The sequence below is a fragment of the Protomyctophum parallelum genome (genome assembly GCF_964188405.1).
Source record: "Protomyctophum parallelum genome assembly, chromosome: 10".
Classification (NCBI taxonomy): Eukaryota; Metazoa; Chordata; class Actinopteri; order Myctophiformes; family Myctophidae; genus Protomyctophum; species Protomyctophum parallelum.
This window is the reverse complement of record NC_139704.1, coordinates 10678424-10704170: the sequence shown is the minus strand read 5'-3', so window position 1 is coordinate 10704170 and position 25747 is coordinate 10678424. Positions and strand designations below refer to the sequence as shown.

The window sequence follows — 25747 nt, the reverse complement described above, 5'->3', positions numbered from 1 at the left end:
GTCCCAGTGTTTGGGACAAGGCCTCTCAGAGCAGTGCAGCTTTCAACAGGGTGGGGGGTGTGGAGGGTCGGTGGGGTGTGTGTCTCTGGAAAAAAAGAGAGAAAAAGAAAAGAGGAAAAAAAAAAAAACGATCTGCATATTTCAATTATGTGCAGGCTGTGCTCAGCTGATCAAAGAGTTTAGGGGTTGACGGTCGTAACTGAAAGCTTGAGGGCCCTCATGATGTGAATGAGCACAAATTGATGCTACTGATGCTAAACGGCTAAGCGCCTCACAAAATGTCATGAGGTCAATCAACTTTTGGTAGTCATTTGACCGTGACACAAGTTTGGCAGTTTTAGTGCCTAAATAGGCCCCGGGGAATGCTGGGCCGCTTTTCACTTCAGCTCAACTGAAGAATATTTGCATTCAACATTATGATGTGGATTGTGGAACATCAGATAGGCCTAAATGTGGCCAAACAAAAGACAATTTCTTAATTTTATAATTTCTTGTTCAACTGTCCGCAGAGATGAATAGAATAAAATGTCCCAGACCCCCCAGTCTCCTTAGATTAGTATGCTACAGTAGACCCTGCATTGCGAATATAAATGACAGCCCAGGATGCTTTATGCCCAGTCATGTCAAGCACATTCATGGCATTTACAATGTGTTAACCCCCCCAACCCCTCTCATTCTTTTAGCCTACTTTTAGCTGTGTTAGGGTGAGGAACCCAGCTCTGTGAGACCTGGCTGATCGCACTTGGGTCCCTCCTCTGTAAGCGTCGCGATCGCTGTGTTGAATGGGGCAGGGTCACACAGCCACTTCGGCCTGAACAAAAAGCGCCACCTAGGAGCCACATATCTGCCAATCACACACCGTGACCCTGGATCAAACGGCCTATCGTATACCATAACCCCTGATCAAACAGGGTCTTTTGTGGCCTTAATGGAAAAACATGTCAGACAATGGCAGCTTTGAATGTTTGACATGAGATGGGGGTCACCGTACAAGAAAAAACACACGACAACAAAAACACGGCAAGGGCCACAGGGGTCAGCTAGGATGCTGCTATATGGGCCTGAGGAAGAGGAGGAGGGATGGGACCCCAGGGAGGTGATGAGAACTATTCCAAATGTTGCTGAGAATGTCTGCTGAGACTGCAAAGTCAAATCTGGTGGAAACAAATCTGTTACTCCGAAGAGTGTACAAATAGAACCAAATGGACCCTTAATAGTGTACAAATTTAACAATTTAACAAAGTCTATTTTGCTCCATTTGCACATTCTTCAGAGCTAAATTAGCACTAACACTGATGAGTTTTCTACTCTACTGTGTAGAGTAGAAGGACATTATGGACATACAATAAACAATAGAAATTAATATTTTCACATCATATAGATAGGTTAATGTACTTATGCACATAAAGTAGCCTACTAGAGCATTCAGGTAGCATTGATGGTACTGTACATACAGTAGATTCTAGTTATACAGTAGCTTACCTGCAACCATCTCAATGCAGCATTGCGCTTTCCTGTTGGCACAGAGATCAAACCAGAATCCATCCGTTTAATAAAGTCAGCTGTTCCTCACCTATTAAACAACCTGCTGTTAACAGGAAGGAATAAAGAATTATGATGCCAAGCACTGTTAATGTTATTTGTATATTTAATAATGGAAAAGTTGAAAATTGTTGTATTGTCAGACATCGACTAGAAAGAAAAGTGCCTTCCTCAGAGCAGATTTTGTATTTATTTTTTAATCTGCTAATCAGGGCCAGATTAATCCCCATGAGTGCCCCTGTGCAGATCATTTTTAGTTTCCCCCCCATAGCACGGGCCGACCGACCCCGAACACAATAGAACACAATACAATAGGCATAATGGTCTTATAACATTTCCAGCAGCAGTTGGCACAGCACAGCTCGGCCTGGGCCGGCCGTAAGAACACAATACAGTGTCAGTGGACCAGGTGAGGCAATAAGCACATCAATATAGGCCTAATGTGCAACATTAATTATCCTGAACCAGGATCGAACCCAGTACAATACATTACATGAATGCAAACTGAATATGATTGGATTTTTATTTCAAAATCCGCCAAAAAAAGTACAGTACTGTTGTTACTAAAATACCCCGCCCCACAAATTCTCTCTTGACAGCTGCCTGTCATGCCTGGTGCTGGTGTGTTGACATTCTTTCTTCAAATTTTAAATACTGTTATAACGGCTTAACAGCAAAACACAGCAACCAGCTCTATATTACACAGTGACATAACCAGAAAAATAATATATATAATTATATAAATGCATAAATATGAAAAAGATATATACATATAAACAGTGTACCAGAATGAATTAATTGCCAAGGTGCCCTCCTTGCCAAGTGCCCCTGTGCAGCTGCACATAGCAGCCTATGGTTAATCCGGCCCTGCTGCTAATGCATCAATAAGTAAGAATGTTTATCTGAGCCAGTATCCTTCATCCTTCATTTTGGAGTGCTGCTTTTTCCACTTCCGTGGTATTTTGAACTTAGTTATCATTTATATCGCATAGCAGTGGCGGCCATTTTCTGGTTTCATCGATCCAGACCCCATTCCATTTTCCCATAGAATATATTTTATAAATTATTTTAAGCTAGAATCAAGCCATTCAGGATCCTGGTGAATCATGACCATAAAACATTGATTCTGTGAAAAAAAGTGGAAAATATCATATGATTAAATATTATTTCTTGGCTTGATTCTAGGCTTAAAATAATCAATGGGAAAACAATGAATGGGGGCATCCAGAGCTAAGTGCACCTGCTTTTTTTCTTACTGTCTAAACTGTGGCACTGACAAAAAGACAGGAGGCAGAGCTGAGTATGCTATACTAGGAGTGACAAGGAGGAACAAGATCATCAATTAATAAAATGATTATAGATGATCAGCCCAGGTTAAAGGGTTGGGACATAAAGCAAGAGAAGCAAGCTTCAAATTGTGCAATTAGTAATCTCAGCAAGGCAGATGGCTTCTTGGTTAGAGTGGGTGACAATATTATCACACGAAAAGATTAGTTTTGCACAAAATACACTCCTTGGGCTAAAAACAGCCATAGCCCCTTGTGCTGATCTCAGCACATTTGTCATGACTTCTATGGCCATTTTTAGCCCCAGGCCCAATACCCACAGCCGGTCAGCAAGTGGATTCATGAATGTATGTATATAGACAATATTTTAGGCCAATAAAAAAATACTATATACCAAATTTCAAACCCGTCAACCCGGGCTGCCGGACTATAACGAGGAGCCCTCGTACAAAGTTTCTTTGACTATGCATGCACCTCTTGGTACCACAGCACCTCAAAGGCCCTTAAAACAAGGCTCCAGACTTCCCAAAAAATAACTGGTCAGGCTACTACTTGGCCTCACTCCCCAAACCCACCTCACCCCTGCCCACTTTGACAGGCTGGAATGGCTTAGGGTTGATGACAGAGTACAGCATCTTGCAATGGGTCTGGTCCACAAGATTCGATACACCACCAAGATAGCCATGTACCTGTCTAAATACTTCCTTAATGTCAACAAAGTCCACACCCACAACACCAGAGGGAGCTCAACAAACCATGTATAACCCAGATTTGGCACAAACAAGGGACTGAATTAATTTCGCTCCTATGCCACCAAAATGTGGAACGCCCTACCAACGGTCATTAAGACCCATTGAGTCCTACAAAACCACTCTCAAAGGACACCTACGGACGGCTGCAATTCGAAACTGGCCCCCGTAAAATCTGAATCTCCCACCCACCCCTTTCCCCCCCTCACTGTATATGTTTTCTTTTCCCTTAACCTCCTTTATGATTATTTCCAGTTTTTTGGCTATATATTTGTATGTCTCTAAATGTTATGATGAATTGAACAAGGTGGACCCTCTTGTAAACAAGTGTAGTGCTTTCTTTGGTCGTCCACTCACAGTTAACAGTTTTTGTATTGAGTTGTGCTTGAACTGTAATTCTGCAAACAAGGGGTACAGAATGCTAGAGGAACTATACTTCAATACAAGGCCGCCTAAGAGGATTTAAACCCATGCAAGCTATGGCTTGATTCCATTGGGTCCTTATGCACTCAATTAATCGAAACAAATGACAGACAAACTGTTGGAGGGGGGGGGGGGGTAATTTTACAGGGGCCAGTCAATTGCAGCCACCTAACATGCCATTACCATTGTTTAGTTTTAATTCACATTTTAACATTTTAGAAAATACCACAACCACATAACACACAACCTGCCCCAAAAGTCAGCGTGGGGCACAACCATAGACCGTGGCACAACAAATCATAGAGTCATGGTGAAAATGCAGCAATGTGACTGTGACTTGTTCACTATACGTCATTGCGCACTAGAACGTATGCGTAATGACGTAATGACGCAATGGACGACGTGTATGATGTAAACACTGCGTAAACACTAGTGAAAACAAAACGGTTCTAAAACCATGGACTAAAATGCATTTATTTTGTACAAACTACCACAGGCGAGGTGACGGTGTGTAAGCGGACTAGCGGAGGATAGACGCGGTCTCAACGAAGCGTTAAAAAATGCTGTTGTTATTACAGTTGCCAGAGGATATCCTTTACCATATCCTGTCATATTTGGACTACAGGTCTCTGAGTCGCCTTTCCCAAGTTTGCAAAACCATCTACCACTTTGTAAACCATGATGCCGTGTGGAAGAGGATTGCAAAAGACTTTCTAAACACCGGAATCACTCGAAATGGAAGAGACATGTAAGATAATAGTTCCGCGACGAATGAAGTAATCTGATTTCATTACAATCTGATACACCGAAGTTTAATGCATTATGGTGTCGTTTTGTATTGAGTTGTGCTTGAAATGTACTGTAATTCTCCAATCTGTTAATAAATCTTTCAATCAATCAATCAATCAAACCGGAGTATCACCAACTGCACACAAATTATTGTCGTAAGCTGTTTCACTGAAAAATGTGCCCACATTGGTCTCATGTAGCCAAGTTGTTCCACTGTAGCTAAAAGCTAAGAAACTAGAAACCTCAGTCTTGTGTTACTAATACTGGATATATCTGAAGTAATGTTTCATAATAAATTGAAGACCCAATCCCACAAGCTGACTGTGCAGACCAGTTATTTAAAGTCCTGCAAAACGCTACATCTTTCTCCTCGTCTTTTAACAGTTACAGTAGACATAAAGCAAACGCCATCATCGCCATGATGTATCATCATTTACGAAAATAGATATTTTCTGCTTTGTCACACAGTTTATTTGCCTAAAATGACTATACGCGCTTCCAACATAATGCAGTTCTACCTGTTGTTGATCCATTTAAGTGTTGACAAAACGTGCACAAAGTACAGTAGCCTACATGACCTGTTTACATTGGCTGTTACATTGATTTTCTTGGGACTGTCGGTTCTTACTTCGTAGGGGGGTGGTGGAAGGAAAGCTCAGGCTGAGCAAAGGAAGGGACGTGGAATGAAAGTGTGTCCAATTGCACAATTAAATTCCTACGATTTTTTAAATATCGTAATCAACCTTTCCGTCTCATGTTGTGTGATTGAACCACCACAACTAATTATCTATTTGGGAAACATTTCCCCCTCATATTATCTGCCACAGATAGCCTACCCCTAGTATGAGAAACACCCTGTCAGATGCCATGCTGTCCAAAATAATACACATTTCATTAGCCTATATAAATAATGAAAGCACAGGTGCTGTAGTCATATCTCTCTTTTAATCACTTGCAACCCAGCATCCATATACTGGGCCCAAAATGGCAGAATTTCAAGCGTTGCAGAAAAGTAGAGAGCCCACTCAAGTCCTGTGTCCAGAGGAAAGATGGGCACAGATTCCCTCACTCAAATGATCCCCTGCTCTGTCCCCTGTCTGTTAACTCAGACAGACCATCCTAAATTAATACAGTCCATAATCACATTCTAAATGCCATGGCATGGGCCACCTTGCTCCATAGCAGCCAGGAAACTAGTACACCTGCTGCGCAGAACAGTTGAGTTCGCTACTTCGTCTTTTGCCAGACAGTATTAAAAACGAGAGGGCTAAAATACTGCTGAATGCAGAAGTACGTCTGTCTCCGAGATCTCATCTCAGTATGGCTGATTTGACCCAGAGCCACAATGGCATCATAATGTCCTCCCTTCTAACCTTTTCCCCTCCATTGCCACAGTGAAGCCCATTCTAATCAAAGCAGCCGTCACCTCCCTGAGACGCCTAGGCAAAGGCCAATGTAAATGAACTTGGCGGACCTGCTGAGAGTGTCAGGGCAGCACATCCTTCAGCTGCTAGCTGGGAGAGAAGCAAGCTGCTTCCTCCCTGCTTTGTGTCAACCCCCTCTGGCATGGGGCTGACGAACACATGTGAATACATATGCTACTGTTCTGGATGAGTGTCAGCCTCTATTGGGAGTGGGACCAATACACAGTCATGTTTTCACATTAATATTATTGCAATTCTGTCCGTAATATCCCATAACTGCATGGTTAAATCGATCAGTACTCTTATTGCAGTATTGTTTTCCAGTACGGTTTACCTTACACCTTTTACCTTATACACTAACTGTGATTCTGGGTGGGGGCAGATGCAGACTTAAAAAAAAACAGTGCATTCTTATTAATTGATTTATTAGGCCTACTGATGTCATGAACGCTAGACTCTTGTCGTCTTTCACTATTGCTGAAGAAGACGCCCGAGAGGGAGTTGGCTGTGAAGATGAACACATAGTTGATCAAACAACTTAAACAATTAACCTGTATATTTATTTAAATCTTTCCAATGTCTTTATTAAATGTATATAGTTAGTGGGTAATAGCGCCTTTATGCAAACGCTTTACACACTATGCGTTGCATTCACTCATTCACTCACCGACGACAGGGGAAACCATGCAAGGCCTGCTTATCAGGAGCAGGGATTAAGTGTCTTGATCACGGAAAGTGTCTGCTTTCACTACTGAAGGAGATGAGCCAACATTAGTTCAAAAAAATTAAATGTTGTAAAGATGTAACATTTATTTTTCTACAGTTTACAACAAGGAGAACTTTAGAATGATCTTCAATGAGCTTTTATTTCATCAACAACATTGTATTCAACCAATAGTGAGGAGTACACAGTTAGGCCCATAATTTTTAGATAATGTTATTGTGATTCTGGAAGATCAGATTGATGGGGAATGAGGATGGTTATGGTAACATTTATTAATGGTATTTCGGAAATGGTGGAAAGCTAAATGTATTTTTATTCATCTTGTAATGTTAATGTGTAACTTGTCATTGCAGATATCCTTATATCCCACTGAAGGAGAGAGTGAAGGCTGCTCAGAACTGGTACAACGGGGTTTGCAAAATAGCCACTCTTCTTAAATGGAAGACAAAGTAAGTAGAATGCATACACTTGTTCACGAGACACAATGGTGGTGTGTGTTATTGACTTGAATCTATACGCCTTTTTTGGTTTTCGAATAGGTATGTTTTAGTATCACCTCCGTTGAGGTTACAAGTGGGCTTATGGCGATACCAAAAGCTACGGTGAAAATAATGCAGACTAGCTGTAGCTGATTGACCAGCTGATTGGTCAAAGACAATCATCACTACCGTTAATTAATACAAAAAAAACAGATAGAAATATGGAGATTGTTTCTGCCTTGGGGAGAGAGTATGTTTTGCACTCCGTCCGTCTGTCCGTCCGTGTGTGTCCCCGCCCGTCTGACCGTCCACAGCTAATCTCTGGCACCGTTGGCTTGATCGCAGCCATACTCTGCACACACACTCCTTGAATGCCACAGTTGAATCTCTGCCCCACGATTTTCACATTGGCCTCTTTGTGGCCGCTTTGTGCAAAACAATTTTTTGGACAGTACACTTACAGATTTTGTTCAAACATCACGCAAATTGGTACACAGTCTCTCTAGAAGAGCCATTCAACAAAATGGGTCTTTCAGATTGGCTTCCAAAGTTCGCAGGATTGCTCAGTTTCAAACAAAATGTCATGAACACAAACTGTGATTTCTGTGAAATTGTGCAGTTTCTAATACTCCTAAACATTTTGCCAAACATCACACACACTCCTATCCTCCTGGCGGATACCTGTGCCCAGAAGGGCACCTTTTCTAGTTTGTATTTCTTTCTATGCAATTCAGAGCACTAAGCAAATGTACGCTTTTCCTGTTTTTAGGTTGTTGCCATGGTTGCAGCTGGACGGGGACGTGCTGTTTCTATCCCAGGCTGCAGACATTGGGGCGTACGCCTTGCGACAGAACAGAGGGAAGTTTCACCGCTCTCCGTATGCCGTGTACTCAGGCCACGACGAGGTTGACGTGTGTCGCTTCGCTGTGACGGACTCTCACCTCATCAGTGGTGGAAGGTAGCCTCAGTCATAATCTAATGCAATGTGTATCTCATCTGATCCTGCTTTGTCATACATAGAGTACTGTATGTGTATGTACATTTAATGCGTAGCATGAAACCTCAGCTTGTTTAGATCTTTTGTCCTTGGACTAGGACACATCATTGCAACTTTTTTCTGAGTTTCCTTTAATGTTAAAAAACGCATCTCTCCCCATTTCCTGTCAGTCTACTGTAAATCTATCAATAAAGGCCGAAAGAACAGGTTTAATACAAATCAATTAAAATGTGACGTAATTATAACTTTCATAATTCTCTGTGTCGTTGTCAGCGATGGGAAGATCGTGGTTCACAGCAAGAGGAGTGGAGACTCCGTGGAGCTGTCAGGACACGTCCAGGAAGTGAACTGCCTGGACTCCAGAGGAGGACTGATTGTCAGTGGGTCCCGAGACAGAACTGCCCGGGTGAGACATACTAGTAGACTGTATATTCCCTGCAGTGCCACGCCTAAGGAGTATAGTTGACCCATAACTGCAGTATCAGTGCAAGGTCAAGCTGACCAAGCAGCGTAAGCAGTGCCCGTTTTTAACTGCCGCTCTAGGCAGGCTTTCTCAGATAAGCCATTTCAAATAAGATTTAAAACTTTATTTTATTTTAATTTTTTAAATGAATGCAAGAACAATGGCTCCTATTTCAGCACGCTACTTCCAGGAAGAGCTGTAGCTGTAGCTTCTAGTTGTGTGAAATCTCCATCGGTGATGACTGGTAGGCACGTTTCTGAACTGTCCACAGCCCACCAAAAGAGTAGGCGGAAATCGTGCCATCTTATAATGAGTATTAGTAAGGAGAACCAATTACTCTAGATGAAGATATGGTTGAAAATGAGTCAAGTGCTCCTTTAATAGTCTCACCATGTAAACTATGGATGAAACCCATCTGCTAAACTCCGTTGCTGGGGATGTACAATTGACGAGACACTGGAGTTTGTCTGGCCACAAAAAGGAACCACAACAAAGCAGTAAAAGGCTATCTTTGCCATGGTTTCACAGAATGGCTAGGTGTAATGGCAAGGCTGGCAGCCAGTAACACCTGCTGTGTTTTCAGCCAACTCCCATCCCATTTCGGAGAGATCCCAGCCAGTCTACAATTACAATGTTGATCATAATGGTATTTTCTCGTTGTCTTTGCCAATTAATAAGACTATGGGTTTATGATTAACAAATGATTGCCAGGCATTTGTCATTGCAAATACCCCTGTGATAAGCCCTATACTGTATTTATGCAGTATACAGTATATAATATTCTAAGGCTCTGGGTTGACCGGTGTCGCTTGCCCTCCAAGATAGGCCTAGCTTATAGACTTTATTGTTTTCATACATTAAAATCATATTACATATATACTATGACACGTCCGTGGGCGGAGCGCGTCGGCACGGCTGGCGTTTGTCTGGTTGTAGACAACGCGCCCCTTATTCTGGTGGTACTGTGGCGAGACTCCACAGTACTTAACATCAGCTATGATATGCTATGATATGCATGGGGCCCAGAAATCCAAGTGGCTGCCCTGCCTGTGTGACAGTGTGACAGTGTTTGACATAATGTTCTTAGTGGTCAGGGTGAACTGGTGGCTCAGGCAATTCTGCACTGGCCACATAATTACAGTGTGCTGGGTTTAAATCCAGCTTAGTACCCGTGTCTCTTGTCATACCTCCTCTCTATGTTCTTCTTGCTGTCTCTCTCCACATTGCTGTCTATAATGTTTGGTTTTCTACAAATATCTTTCTAGATTTGGACTCTGGGTTCCAGCTGCCCTCGAGACACAATACCGATGTATGACAGAGTTTGGTCTGTGGCCATTAGCCCCACACTGAGGTAGGTGTCCGTTCAGTTGAACGTCCGGGAATTCAGTTGTGATGTTTCCATCCATGTACATAGGTTTAAAGCTGTTTTTCTTAGCCATGTTTTGCCTAGCATTATAGGTTAAGCTAAAAACTACATCAAATTGTCACTACCGAAACAATTAGTCACTACCGAAACATTATGCTCAAGTTTCGGTAGTGGCATGATTGTTTCAGTAGTGACAAAATTGGATGTTTATGCTTTTGAGCATACCTATTTACAGGCACCTCGACACTGGGTGCAGGGCCAATAAGGCAATCATGGAAGGAGGTAGGGCCCGCACGCATGCTTTTGAGACATTATTTATGTACGTAATTCTGATTTCTATTTCATCATGTGGTCCAAAATACCAAAACAAAATGTAAAAAGTGTAGCAGAGAGAGACTGAGACTGAGAATACAGGCAAAGGAGATGGAGAGGTTTGTTAGGCTTCCACACGACCTAGCACCGAAGTGATCAGGCAGAAGTAGTAGTATAGTAGTAGCTTGAGCAAATGTAAAGCAGTTATGAGTTAATATTTAGCAAAATAAGTGACTATGGCACTGTATTGTAAAGAAAATGCTGTGGTCACTACCGTAACAATACAGTCACTACCGATTACCGAAACACTGGTTGTTTTGTCAAAAAAAGAAAATAGTGAGTTATCAACAAATATTTTCAGATCATGATTGGTTAGGTGTATGTGTAATGTGTAACTATCATTGATGCTGAAATCAATATAATCAACTTTATGCATTTTACAAAGAATATAGCCTTTAGATTTGGATTAATCTTAATAATTCAACATAAAAGAATGTGTTAAAATGTCAAATTTAATTTATTTAATTGTGGAACCACCTACATTCATTTTTTAAAATGGTCTGTACAGGGGGGAATTGAAAAAATAAGACTAGACTAAAATAAGTATCTTTATTCGAAGGTAATAGTGTTTCGGTAGTGACACATTTTGGGAGAGGAAAGATATTCCAATAAATTATTAAATAATTATTATTATATTATTATTATTATAATTATTATAATGTCAAAGTTTTTCCAAAATAGTATACAAATTTCACACAATTTCCAACTCTGAATTTGAACCAATTCGGTAAAATGGCTCATATATGACTACTTCAAATAATAGAGAAACATACACACTATACAGTAGAAATGGAGTAGAAAGAACAAGGGAAAAAATGCCTTTGATTTCTCAGCCATGTTTGCACCCAGAGACTTAATGACTTACAAAGACATGCGCACACATTGTTAATGACACACAGGCAGACAGATGTGCAGGGTTGTAACAGTATCCGTGCTGCAGCACCTGCTGGCCCAACACACAGGGGCAGCTGATCCGTTCAACCCCCATGCACGCACGCACACACGCACAAACACACACACGCACACACACACACACACACACACACACACACACACACACACACACACACACACACACACACACACACACACACACACACACACACACACACACACACACACACACACACACACAAACATTAATGATTTAACATTGGGTGGTGAGGTTGCTTAACCACTTAAACCCTCTATACTTAGTAAACGAATACTTGGTGACCAGGTCGGCTCTGTACTTGGTCCGCTCCATTCCCACCGTCTACACCAATGTCTACACCAAATGTCGAAAATAACAGATCTAAATGCTCACAATGCGTTGTGGCACATTGGAAGGTTCAAGTGGTTAAGATAAGATAATGTGTTAAATTAGATTCCTCTTGGTGCTACCTAATCCCTGGCCTACAAATCAGTCCGCCCTTTGGAACAAACTGTAGAGGAAATCCTACGTATTATTTTCATGTAACAACTGCAGCCAACTCTGGCAAAATTTAACTGGCTGAATTATTGCCCTTAGGGGTGAATAGTCTCAATAGATTTTCCATTCAGATAGTTAATGATATTCTTTGGCGGTCTGACTAACTAACTGAAGAATCATGTTCGTCTTGAATGTTCATTTGATTTTCACCTAACCATCTGTGCTATATATCGATTCCGGAAGCAATAGTCTCTATAATACCAGTAAAGACAAAAGCTATCCTTTTTTTATTAAGTTATTATTGCTATTCTTTTTCTTTTTACAAATCTTTCCTTACTTGCACATAGTTTTTTTCCCCAGAGGTTTAAATTCCAGTCTACATTTTTGCACACCTACCACCTATATTTATATTTTCTCCATGGCCCCCAAAAATTCCCCTAAGGCGTCATGTTTCTCAACTGGTTTCACGATGAGATCCTTAATTGACTAGTGAAGTCAGCATCCATTGCATTTAAATAATATTATTTACTATATATTAAAGTTATTTTGTCTTGTGACCCTTGGAACATCTGCCACTCTTGGACCCTAACCCACAGGCTGATCTATTGAGGCGAAAGCCATAGGCGTGAGAAAAGTAACTTACAGAAACGTGAGGAGAGTGGCTAGTGCACTCAGAGTTCCGAGTGCACTAGCTTTCTGGCACAACGTTACTAGGAAACACTCACATTCTCAACCATGTACTTATCCAACCCAAAGTTGAGCTTTGCCACGCACGCACGCACACACGCATATGTACAGTACAGACCTCTCAGATACACAATCGTCAGGCTCTTAGCCCTCTTTACACACTTAAAATACTCACCCTCACAAATGTATGCTCACACAGCACACATGAACACATGCATTCATACAGATTCATACACATTTAGTCGAAAAACTGATCCTCTTATAGTCCAGTTTTACATTCTCAGAGACAGTTAAGCACTCAGGAGTTTGCAATGCACGCACTTACACACATGCGTGTGAGCACACACACACACACACACACACACACACACACACACACACACACACACACACACACACACACACACACACATACACACTTTCTCACTACCGGTGGCCTTGCCCACCTCAGCCGGCTCTGAGAGATCTGAGAGGGAACGGGACGATTATCCACATCATTAATTCTCCAATTTACTGGCTGAAATAGCAAACCCTGCCTCAGCCCGCCGCCCCCTCATAATGGAAACCTGCTCCCTGCCTCTCACTGACCAACGGCCTGGTTAATTAAAACCACTCTGGAACCCAGGTGTCAACTCCCTGATAAACATACAACATCCCTCCTCAGTACACTCAGTTCTCCATCTCATCCTCCCAAACACTCCGGAGCTAAGTCGTCCCTCCAGCTTAAGAATTTGGTGCCCAGCGCGTGGAAAATAAATTGTTGTGGCCTGTAATATTTTCTTCTTAACCCAGTGGCTCTCGGCAGCTTTCACATCAAGGATCTGAACTTTTCATTTATGGTGAAGTCAGGATCCCAAATAATGGAATATTGCTTCTGGTTGTTAGTCCAATGCTTGTACCAACGGCTTGGTACAAGCTGTTACCAGCGGCTTGGTACAAGCTGTTACCAGCGGCTTGGTACAAGCTGTTACCAGCGGTTTGGTACAAGCTGCTGGTCTATGAAAGCCCATGAAAACTTAACGACAGATCGACATGCTAGTCGTCTATGAAAGCCCATGAAAACTTTACGATAGGCGGCGCCGCCGCCATGATGCCTCAGAATTCTTTAGGCTAACTAATTTCAGCATAACTAATTTCAGCATAACAGCAAAACAGTGCGTAGACCTGCATGAGAGCAGAGCACACCGGAGCACACCCGCTAGCTTAACAGTAACACATTTGAGTCTCAGTCGAGTCACTGTAACCGCGGCGCGGACCCCCACGCAGACTACCGCGGACCTCCGCGGGGACCCCCGTTGGACCCGCCGATCCGCGGACCCCCGCGATTTTGACACATGAGAGATGTTCTTTAATACCTGCCAAGCCAATGTCAACACTACAACCGACAGCTGTGCCTGAGGTGCGACATATAATGGTTTGGAGAATGTGCTACCTGACTCCTGAGACTGTACAAATACAACCAAATGGACCCATAGCAGTCCATTTGTACAGTTTCAGAGTTTATTGTTATAAAAGGGTCCTTTGGTTCCATTTTGTAGTAGGCTAAGGCTACACTGTCGCAGTTACAGAGTCACCTCAACGGATCTGCATGTTGTGGTTTCCCAGGGCCGGACTCACTGTTGGGCTAGGATGGGCTGCAGCACACCCCCCCCCCCCCTTTTTATGATTTGAAATTGGAAAGTATTGCAATCCAATTCAAGTGAGATTCATGTTTAGTTATTCTATATTTAGTATTATCGTAAAAAATTTGAGAGCTTCTGCTCTGCTGTGCTGTCTGCACTGCAGACAGTGACACTGTGTTGTGGGGTAGTTGTGGAAAGCCCTAAAGCCTGCCATGCACAACGACTAGAGTCTCTCTCTCTCTCTCTCTCTCTCTCTCTCTCTCTCTCTCTTTTGGGGGGCTGGGTACCCCAAAATTAAAACAAAATACCCCCAATATTTTGCTGTAAAACTGGCAACTGCATTAGTGCACTATTAGTGACTTTACTCTTTCTTTATTCCTCATCTCTATACTGTTATTTTATATAGCACATTGTGAAATATTTTGCTGTAAAACTGCATTAGTGCATTATTAGTGGCTTTACTCTTTCTTTATTGCTCATCTCTATACTGTGATTTTGTATAGCACATTTTGAAATATTTTGCTGTAAAACTGCATTAGTGCACTGCTGGCTACTAGTGGTTGCAGTCATTCAGCGTCTAGTCTGTCTGTCTGCCTACCTGCTTCTCTCTTTTTTTCCGGAAATACAGATAGACAGATATTTACATTTCATAGCACAATTCTGGAGATATAAGGCAGCCGCTGGTAATGAACTGACAATTGATCAGTTCTTGTTCACTTTGACATTATGTACATTAAGTAGAGAAGTGAACGGCGGCTGCCACCCTCCACACCATGCCTTGTGCCATAGGGAGGAGCGAGGGAGAAAGTGACAGACGGAGAGACGAGAGAAGCGAGAGAGAGGGGAGAGAAACCCTTTTGTTGCAAATGTAATTGTCTCTGCTTCACGCTTGAAAAATCTAAAGAGTTGAAAGGTGTGTGTGTCTGTGTGTGTGCGTGCGTGTGTCCGTGTGTCCGTGTGTCCGTGCGTGCGTGCGTGCGTGCGTGCGTGCGTGCGTGCGTGCGTGCGTGCGTGCGTGCGTGTGTGTGTGTGTGTGTGTGTGACTGTGTGTGTGTGCGTGCGTGTTTGCACGTGTGTGCGGTGGTCAGTATGAACACTGTTAGAGGTGTAATGAACAGAATCAAAATCTGAAAACTTAATTGCCAAGTCAGAGGTTCATACTTTGAGGAATTTACTTTGACCTGGTGAGGTGGCAGGCAGTCCAGTTAATCAAACATAAATAAATAATTATAAAATGTATCGCTAATTGATAAAATAATCATTTTTTAAAACTAGTGAAAATATTTGAACTACATGCTCACAATGTGTTGCATTATGACATGCTATGAGCATGTAGATAAAATATTTTCACTAGCTTCGAAAATGTAGATCAACTATTGTAGATCGGCTATTATACTACACTGCAGGACTCGCATACAGTAATACAACTGGACTTTCAGAACATACAGCAGACTATAGATTAGACACCAGACAATACTCATAGCTTAATGATGGGCAAGTACTACTAACCAATGCTAGACACATCTAAATGATTGCCACTGCATGTTATAATTTCACCAGAAACGTCTTCGACAGCTTATCTTTGGAGTCAAACCCAGACTGTCTGTGCAAACTGTCACACTGTGCTTAGATGCAGTTTTTCACAGCAGCAACACTGCTAAGGCTATAAATACAGTCTTAGTGATTGTCTACTGTAGTGTTCCCAACCAGTGGGCTGTGATGAAATATTGGGTTGGAATCCATTCTCACAGCGTCATGGACTGAAGATAAATTAGATATGGGAACATGTATATTGGCTCATGACTGTGTGGTGAAGTCACAATTTGGGCCCTGAGCACTCCCATTTGGGGAACCACTGGTCTCCTCAAACAGTTATAATGGTGCGAGTCAGAACATATTGGTTATTTAAGTGTGATGGGTCACAAGCATCAGCGATGTCCGTATAAGTAAAGGTTTCATTATTTGTATCCTTGAATGCATGATGTGTTGCAGACCGGTTGTGGCTGGGACGTCACTGGACTGTTCCCTGTCTGCAGGAGAAGATGATAAAGGAGACTAGGAGAGACGAGGTAGATACGATGAGATACGTTAAATGTTAGCAGGTGATGGATATAGACCTCTGGTCTATTTGACACATTTACTTCTGTCAAGCAAAGGGTCAGCTGTTGGGTCCCCCTGAAAAGGAAGGCTGGTCATTGTGTCTTTGACGTTATCTACAATTCTCAGGCCAATGGTTACCAGTACACCAATTGGCAATTAGGATTGCTAATGCTAACTTGTTGCTATCTGGTTCAAAATTTGCCAATTGCCTAAACTGAAATCCTGGGCGTTACTCTCCCTCTGCCAACCTGGGGAGAGCCCCGAACTGAGCTCATGTTTCCTTGAATGCATGAGGAGTGAGCAGGCCGCTTCTTATCAAATGACGGGGGAGTTTCCCCAGTAGGACCTAGCGTGTGGAAGGAACACGTTATTCCAACCAGTTCCTTTCCCCTCCATCAGGCGCCCCAGCTGACCAGGGGTAGGCAATATAGAGTCCAGGATTACTGCATTTTTTTTCTGATGGTACCTAGTTCACTTTGACTTTGACCACCAAAGCTAGCGGCATCCATTTGTTTCATTCAGGACAATGAACACACACACACACACACACACACACACACACACACACACACACACACACACACACACACACACACACACACACACACACACACCAGTCACTTACTCACTCACTCACTCACTCACTCTTTCACTCACTCTTTCCATCACCATCTCTTCGATTTTATTTTCCATTGGTATCATCTCAAGGTCTGTTAGCAAGCTTAATTGTGGCTGTACTAGCATGGGACAGATCCCCACCAGTGCAGAAAAGAGATTGATCCCATCAGTGGGCTTCGGCCTTAGCCTTTCTTCTGTTCATATTGCTTTTCTCAATCCCATTTTTCTCTTATCTCACAGGTGTAGCTCATCTTGGACAGAGATATTGAAATATTAGACAGCACTGCAGGAGATAACAGGGCTCAAATGAGGCTGGTCAAGTATTTCTTAATTTAGATAAGTCTTAGTTTCACTAGTAAGTCCACTAGTCAGGCGGCCTTTGTTATTGTATTGGTTGGGCCAGATGCTGAGAAATTCACAGTCACAAACTGATCATTTACATTTGGAGTATGTGCTTACTATCAGCTCCTGCTGTTCTCTTCTCACTTCCTCTGTTTTCTCTCTATCACTTTCACGACGTCTTATTATGTCTTCTTAATATATGTTATTTCTTTCTCTCTCTCTTTCTCTCTCTCTCTCTCTCTCTCTCTCTCTCTCTAACTCTACCCCTTTCTCTCCCTCTCTCTCTGTCTCTCTCTGTCTCTTTCTCTCACTCTCATTCTTTACATCTGAGTCCCCTCCCTCCTTGCATTTTGAGGTTCCAGTCGGTGGTAGAATTAGTAGGAAGTCGGGCAGGTGGTTGGGCTAATAGTTGACTGGAGGTGTTTCCTGCTGGCCCAGCTCTCAGCCAAACAAGACCAGGCAGGTCGTGAAGTCTGTCTGGTAGCTGGTTGGCTGGAGTATGAAGCGGCAGCCAGGTCAACTGCGCCTCACACAGAGTCACGGCTGATAGGGTTTCTCCATGGGGCCTTGGATGGACGAGAGTCTAATGGTTGACTGGTTGCTTAGTCCAGCTAATGGCTGTCTTCTCTCTGTGAGGTGTGTTCTCGACATCAGTAGTTCTCAAACCTTTTCATGTCGAGAACCCTCAAATTAATTAATCTATTTGGCCGCGGACCCTGTGCCAGGGACCCCCATACAAGATTTGGGTAGTTAAACCCTAGTCAAAAAAATGTTCTAATAGGATCCTATAGGATTTCGAAAATCCTATTAGAATCCTATTGGAACTTTGGACAATCCTATAGGATTTTCCAAAGTTCATCATGCATTTCTTCTAGAATATTAACGCTTCTAAAGAGAGATCAGTTTTACGACAGCGATGTAGTAAAGGAAGAATTCACCTACTGGTTTTGGGGGAAATGAAAGGCAGAGGTTTTCAGAGTAAAATCTCCCTTATCTGCTAGACTGTAAAAATGGGACACAATGCCTCCCTGCTTGGCACTCAGAATCAACGGGTTGGACTGGGGGGTCAAATCAACTAATAAAATGATTCCCGAGCAAGGCACGGCTGCAGCTCACCGCTCCTTGGCTGTGGCTCACCGCTCCAAGAGATGTGTCAAACTCAAATGCGGAAAACAAATTTCACTGCGACTTTGGCACTCTAGCGCCTTTATTCTGAAAAAAATCCCCGGATTTTTCTATCAGAATCCTATAGAATCCAAAATGTATTTACTGTAGGTAAGTTGGATAAACAGAGTTTGATATTACATTAACTCATTTAGCTGGGGACCCCCTGGAAACCTCTCAAGAACACCTCGGTAACAGGGTCTCCCCGTCGCTCCAGCTCTTTAATAAACACAGGTGTTTCAGTCAGGTTGTCAATTTCAACCAATCAGGAGTGAGCACTGATTCATCAGCTTCAATGTTATAATGTTCCAGTTTGAAGTTTGTCTGCTCATTGCTTTCTGTCATCACTTCCAATTTCATTTGTATACTATATCCTGTGTGAGTTCTCTCTCCCGATTGGATAAAATTAGTATCCCGACCTGAAAGTCTATTTTCAGTTTACTAAAGAGCTGGAGAGACAGGGAGACTGGTTATGGAACAAACACTAGCAATGAGTACTATCACAATATAGAGTTAATCAATACTTTCTTTTGGTCAAATAGGTTTATTATTGAGAACAGATTATAAATGGTTACACAAACATTATGATATGAAATAAAATTTTCTTTTATAGAAAACAAAAAAAAAGAAAGATTTTTTTTTTACAAAAGACAAAAAGAGAAAGAAAACCCCCAACCCTCCCACCCATACTGCTCAGTGACACCGCATACTATAGAATAAAATAGTAAGATGATGAAATGCTCATGGAAAACATCTGAAAAGAAAATGGCGTACAGTCAACCATATATCAGTGGTATCCTGTCTATTAATTGTTTCTACTCAAGTAACGGACAAGGGGCAGCCAAACCTTATCAAATTGTCTCTCCCTGTCTCTCAGGAAATTCCTTATTCTCTCAAGATGAAGTGTACTAGTCATTTCATTTAGCCAATGCTTAAATGCAGGAGCCTCCTCCTTTTTCCAGTGCGTCAAAATGTGTGTTTTTTGCTGTAATCAGACCATACGAGAAACGTTGTTTCTGTGCTCTCGTCAACATAGGCATGGAGTCTGACAAACCCAGAATAATTAGTACAGGATCGGGGTCAATATGAATATTCAAAATATCAGAGAGTGTCTCAAATATCTTAATCCAATATCTTTGTATCCGAGGGCAAAGGGCGATTTAATACTTATTTTAACTAAAACATATCACTTACCCTCCCTTCAAAACATTCCCTGCGGTTGATGGAGATCTACGTTAAGTCTAATCCAACGCTTCACCGTCGATGACGGAGATCTCTGTCATTTGGTCTTTTCAGTGGTTTATGATGATCGCCAACGTATGAATGATTCTAGGTTGCTAAGCGACAGATACAACCGGAAATATAATAATGGAAGTGAATTTTTTTGCCTGCCATCCGCCTCAACGTTGTCAGATTTACAAAAAGGCATTTATCTCTGATTCTTTTACCAGATTGCCTTTTTGGTCAAAACAAGTTTTATTCAACGGTCCATAACTAAAGAACCAATGATCGCGGTAACATTTTTGGGTAGAAGAAAATACGATCGCTCTCACTTTACACAGCATTTAGTTTGGCATTCAACATAAGGGTCTTCACTGGCAGTTAATTGCTTAATCTAAAAAATATATAAAGCCTGAAAAAAATCGTTTTCATTGTGATACCGATGAATGGGGACTTAAAGTATTCTATTGTCGTCCCATTGATGTAAGTCGTAACACAATCAATTGATTGATCATTAAAATAACTGTGAAAATGCACGCGGCCCACCCAGATGGGTGGGCTGCAAGCACTTTGTGTTTCCTGATGCGGAAAAAGGTTGGGAGCCAACCAGTGGCATAAGCAGCAAACGTTGATATCCTCAGTGGAGCTGGCGTACTGCTGGTGGTGCTGGGACCAAGTGGGGGGGTTGAGGGGGCGGTAGCTACACTGACCACTAGTATAGAAAAGGGGGGTGGGGCTGGTGTGTCTGGGGTGGAGGGAGTTGCAGAAAGCCAGTGAAGGGAGAAGCTACCCTGAGGAGAGGTGAGAAAGGGTGGCTGTTTCCCCCCCCCCCCCCCTTTTTCTCTCGTCTTCTTCTCTTTTTTTTCTCAGTGCTGGTTTTGTTTTGTCTAGAATTCCTCAAGCACAACTACAAAGATGTTGCAGGGCTTCCAAAAGCGCTTTTGTGAAGTCTCCAAAGGCGAGAAAATGACTGTTGGATAAACCAGCCCCCAAATCGCCACTTTCTCACTGTCGATGGGGAGCGTAACCTATGACCTCCAATATCAAAGTACAGGGTGACACCCCCAAATAGGCGCACGCATGCACGCACGCACGCGCGCGCGCACACACACACACACACACACACACACACACACACACACACACACACACACACACCTCTGCAACTACACACCACCACCCTGATACACCCCCCTCCCCACTCTCCACTCAGCTACAAAAAACCCAACCCTGAAACGTCTTTTCTCTTTGGCCTCTCCCTCTCTTTCTCTGTCTCTCTTTCTTTCTCTCTTTCTGTCTCTCTCTCTCTCTCTCGGGCCGGTCCAATGGCTCAGGAGTCAAGAATTCAATTAGTTAAAAAAGGGGGGGGAGAGAGTCTGCAACAATGCGTGCGATAAGGGGGCAGAATGTGCGTTCCCACACGCTAAATACAGGGCGCTTTCCCTGAAGCCTACAGAGCTGGGGGACCCACACCGCAGGAGGTGAGAATAATCACAACTCCCTCTAAACCTGCTCATTACGCACACATACATACGCACACCCCTTGCATTCTTCATTCTATGTACAGAGTACACAGTAAATCTGTGGTGTTCATTTAACCCAGAGAGTGCATAAATGCAACCAAATCGACTTGCTTGGAACCAAATGGACCCTTGTAGGTCTGTCGACAGTACAGACAGAACCAAGTCTCTAGGTGAAATGATCATTTTAGTGTGATCTTGCGTATACGCACAGTCATGCACATTGCAAATCCACATTCTCTTACACGTGCACGCACCCTTGCAGTGTTCCTTTTGCATGCACTGTGCAGGCTTGTTCATAAATACATGCCGTCATGCAGACAGACATTCTCTGTACCATGAATGCACCACCGCTCAGGCATGCCTTGCACAACCTCGGCTCCCACACGTGCACAAGCGCTGCGTAGAAGAGACCTCAGCTCAGACACATGCAACACACGCACACACGCGCACACACACACACACACACACACAACATGGATGTAGAGAGGATGAAAATATATGGACTTAACGCCCCCACACACACACACACACACACACACACACACACACACCATGAAGACCTCTCATTACGTTCCAGCCGCATGCAGGTGTTTCCTTGGTCTCAGGTGTACCAGGAAAGATATATCATGTATTTTGCTTAACAAAAAACACAGCACTAGAGCTCTGTAGTACCAGGCGTGATGCAAGCACTAATAGTCTTAACTTTATTACTATCAGCCCTCAGATAAATGGTAAATGGTAAATGGTGCATTTATACAGCGCCTTTATCCAAGGCGCTTTACAGAGATTGTGCATTACATTCACCGATTCACACACACATTCATACACCGATGGCAGCAGAAACCATGCAAGGCGCCACCAACTAGCACATCGGGAGCAATTAGGGGTTCAGTGTCTTGCTCAAGGACACTTCGACAGTAACTCTGGGGGAGCCCGGGTTCGAACTGGCAACCTTACGGTTACCATCCAGGCACTCTACCCCTGAGCCACCGCCGCCCTCAGATAGAGCCTCATTGTTGAAGACTTCAGAGTTGGTAGTCAAATGGACCCTTATAGATCTTTTACTCTTGAGAGTGTAAAATGAAACCAAATGGACCTTTCACTTTCATTTTACGCCGTCAAGACTTACATCATTGTTAAGCATCTGCATTACTTAATTTGTCTACGCAATTAGAGAACGTAGAATAATTGTTATTATGATCAACATCTGCCTGTTATCTCTCCTATGGTACCAACATCAATACAGCATGGAATTGTGGACAAAATCTTATCCAACGACAACAGAATATTCTTTAGTTTGATGTCTGGGAGGCTAAATCTCATCAAATGGTGGTCCGTGGCTCAAATGCCCAATAAATAATGGACCTTGATATGAAAAGGGTTGAAACCCACTGATCTACTGAGTATCTATAATACATATTGGCTGTTGAAACAACACTTTTCCCACTTAACCACTAATTAAAAATAATTCAGTGTGTCAGTGAAGAATTCACTGTTTTGTAACATGAAGAAAAGAAGAGGGCATTTATAGAAACTATTTCCTTTGATGTTCTTAAACCACTAAATTAAGTCTAATAATTAAGACTATAAAACATGGTAATTAACAGCAGATAATAAAAGGGAAGTAATGACTTTTCATATAGCATGTTGTGTGCATTTTTCTCTTTAAAAGTTTAAAAAACTCAAGCTTGTTTTAAATCCAGACCACCAGCAGATGCAAACAATGTTAGCAAAAGCTAACAGCGTGGGAGTGTGCGATACATATCGGTCGCGGTTATTCATAGAGCACATTGCCCTAATGAGCGTCATTCCCATCACAATGCCAGAGAGGGAGAGAGAGAGAGAGAAAGAGAGAGAGAGAGACATACATTCACAGACAAGTCTCTGATCAGTGAACCACTGCACCTAGTGAATCCCAATTTAAAACTTGTCTGTTGCACTCCAGGCCAAAAGCCCCCACCATCCCCACCCCCACCTCCCAACTCGGCTATAGAAAGTTTAGAAACATATCTGACTGATACATAAGCTGTCTCACAACTGGCATAAAAGTGTTTATATTAGTGTTAATACCGCGTCTATAATTAATGTTCCAAAATATTATAATCCCAACACTTACACCATACACCATTTTGTAAATAATAAAATGTAGATTAGGTTTAGATGACAGAGAAAAGGGTTAGGGCTAGATTTAGTGATTTACTATCACCTTGAATTGTACTTTCGGTCCAGAATACCACAGACATTAACTGGGATTCAACATCGACATTAGACGAGACACTCAGACTCGACTACTAATGGTGTCTTGGCCTGGACTGTTTTAGCAGCATAATGTTGTGGCTGGGTTTGGCTATCCGTCCAACACGGACCTTTAGCAGCATAATGTTGTGGCTGGGTTTGGCTATCCGTCCAACACGGACCTTTAGCAGCATAATGTTGTGGCTGGGTTTGGCTATCCGTCCAACACGGACCTTTAGCAGCATAATGTTGTGGCTGGGTTTGGCTATCCGTCCAACACGGACCTTTAGCAGCATAATGTTGTGGCTGGGTTTGGCTATCCGTCCATGACACTGTGGCACGGACCTTTCCTCCAAGTTGGACCGTTGTGTTCTGTTCTGTCCCAATGCATTCCAGGCGGCTGAGCAGAGCAGAGGGCCTATGTGTGTACGTGCACGTGCGCATGTGTGTGTGTGTGTGTGTGTGTGTGTGTGTGTGTGTGTGGAATGTCCCCAGTGCTGTCCTGGTGACCTCAGACAGAGGGGGCACACAAACAGAAGCCAAAAGGGCCAGGAGGGGGTGGGGTGTGGTGTGGTGTGGTGTGGTGTAGTGTGGATGAGGATGGGAGGATTTGTGGGGGCCCGGACTGTCTGTGTGTGTGTGTGTGTGTGTGTGTGTGTGTGTGTGTGTGTGTGTGTGTGCGTGTGTGCATGTGTGCATGTGTGCGTGCGTGTGGATGTGGGTGTCCATGCAGATCAGTAAGGAAGGGAAAACACCCAGAATGTGTGTACATATTATGCGTGTGTATGTATGTGTGTGTCAGTGGGGGTCAGCCCCCCCCACCCGACCCCCCCCGGCCGATAGAAAAGCACCGTAGTCGGTCTGAGCTCAGACATATTTAGAAAGGAGATAAAAGCCTCTTTTTTACAAACTAGATACACGACAGACACAAAGCCCGGGGTCAAGCGCAACAAATTAACAACCTCTCTTTCGGACTGGAGGGAGGGAGAGAAAAGAGGGTTTGAAGAGGGAGAGGTGGGACTTAGGGGGGGGACGGGGACTCAGGGTTTGGGGGGTATTGGGGGCTAACTAGGAGGGTGCATTGCTAAACTGCCCCTGCAGTCCGTCCAGAGCCAATGCCCTCTAGCATTCCCAGAGCTTGGATATGGGGCTGCTCCCTGCCATTCATCTGTAATTGGCCCCAGGGCAGAGTCATAGATAAATAGTGACTTAGGTTTTTTGTGTTTGTGTGGTGCGTGTTTTCTATTATTCCCTCTTAATAGGGAGACTGGGAGAGTTGTATGAAATTCCTTAATTCCGCCTGAAGTTGAGGTCTGCTATTGACATCTGTGCACAGACTTTTGTGAAAGTCATTTGTTGCACACACATGAGCCCATAGTAGGGTTTATTTATTTAATAGTTCATGTGTTTATTATGTAAATCACACATTCCCTAACACTACCGCCATTGCCGTAGATCTAGGTCAATTAAAGCCTATTATGTAATGCTACGCTTGCGTAGATCAATGGCAATTGTGCTTTTATAGCGCTTTCGATTGATCAAGCCATAATGCTACTTACGTTAGCATCAGGTAGCTAGTTGTTGTCACAACATGGCATTTTTTGTCAAAACAACGTTTCTTTGATGGCACAGAGCCGACGATGTGGAGCCCTCCAGTGCCCCGGTATAGATCCATCTAATAAACAAGGCCTGTCCAGGACCCGTTTCGCTTACTAGTTTATGTTCACTTCCGGAAGTCTGGAAATGTGGCTTTTCAAAATAAGAGCTCAACTGGGAAAAATGCTGGCGTGAAATAGATCCTAATTTGTCAATAAATGCTAGCAGGCTAAGTGTTAAGTGAATTAGGCTGGTACTGTATATTTACACCACGTGGTATTGGACAGCTATGTCAGCTTGGTAAGTTTTGACATTTGGCAAATTGAAAGTCATATACAGTATGGTACAGATTTTCCATGTACAAATGGAATTACGGAAATATGGAGTGCATTGCATGCTGTTTTGCTTGAGATGGAGAATTGGACCCGTTGCTGACGTATTATTGACAGAATTTAACTAGACTGCACTCGGGCAAGGTGCCAACTAACGCCTTGTGCACTCAGACCAAAAGCGTCCATGTATTAGCCTCTAATCATTATCTTTTTTTCTGTATAGCCTACCTTTGGCATCATTTCACTGGTTTGAACCCTTTGTATCCTTCTAAGCACATTCCC

The 25747-nt window shown here is 42.9% G+C and overlaps 1 protein-coding gene across 1 annotated transcript in view; it reads left to right on the top strand.

Moving 5' to 3' along the window:
* Positions 1 to 4404: 4404 nt before the first annotated feature.
* fbxw4 (F-box and WD repeat domain containing 4) overlaps positions 4405 to 25747 on the top strand; it is a 46031-nt gene continuing 24688 nt past the window's right edge. Inside the window, exons 1-5 of the mRNA XM_083775882.1 lie at positions 4405 to 4748; positions 7291 to 7386; positions 8186 to 8374; positions 8687 to 8819; positions 10142 to 10227. Coding sequence (XP_083632008.1) covers positions 4561 to 4748; positions 7291 to 7386; positions 8186 to 8374; positions 8687 to 8819; positions 10142 to 10227 — 692 coding nt within the window. The 5' untranslated portion in view covers positions 4405 to 4560. The remainder of the gene's footprint in view (positions 4749 to 7290; positions 7387 to 8185; positions 8375 to 8686; positions 8820 to 10141; positions 10228 to 25747) is intronic.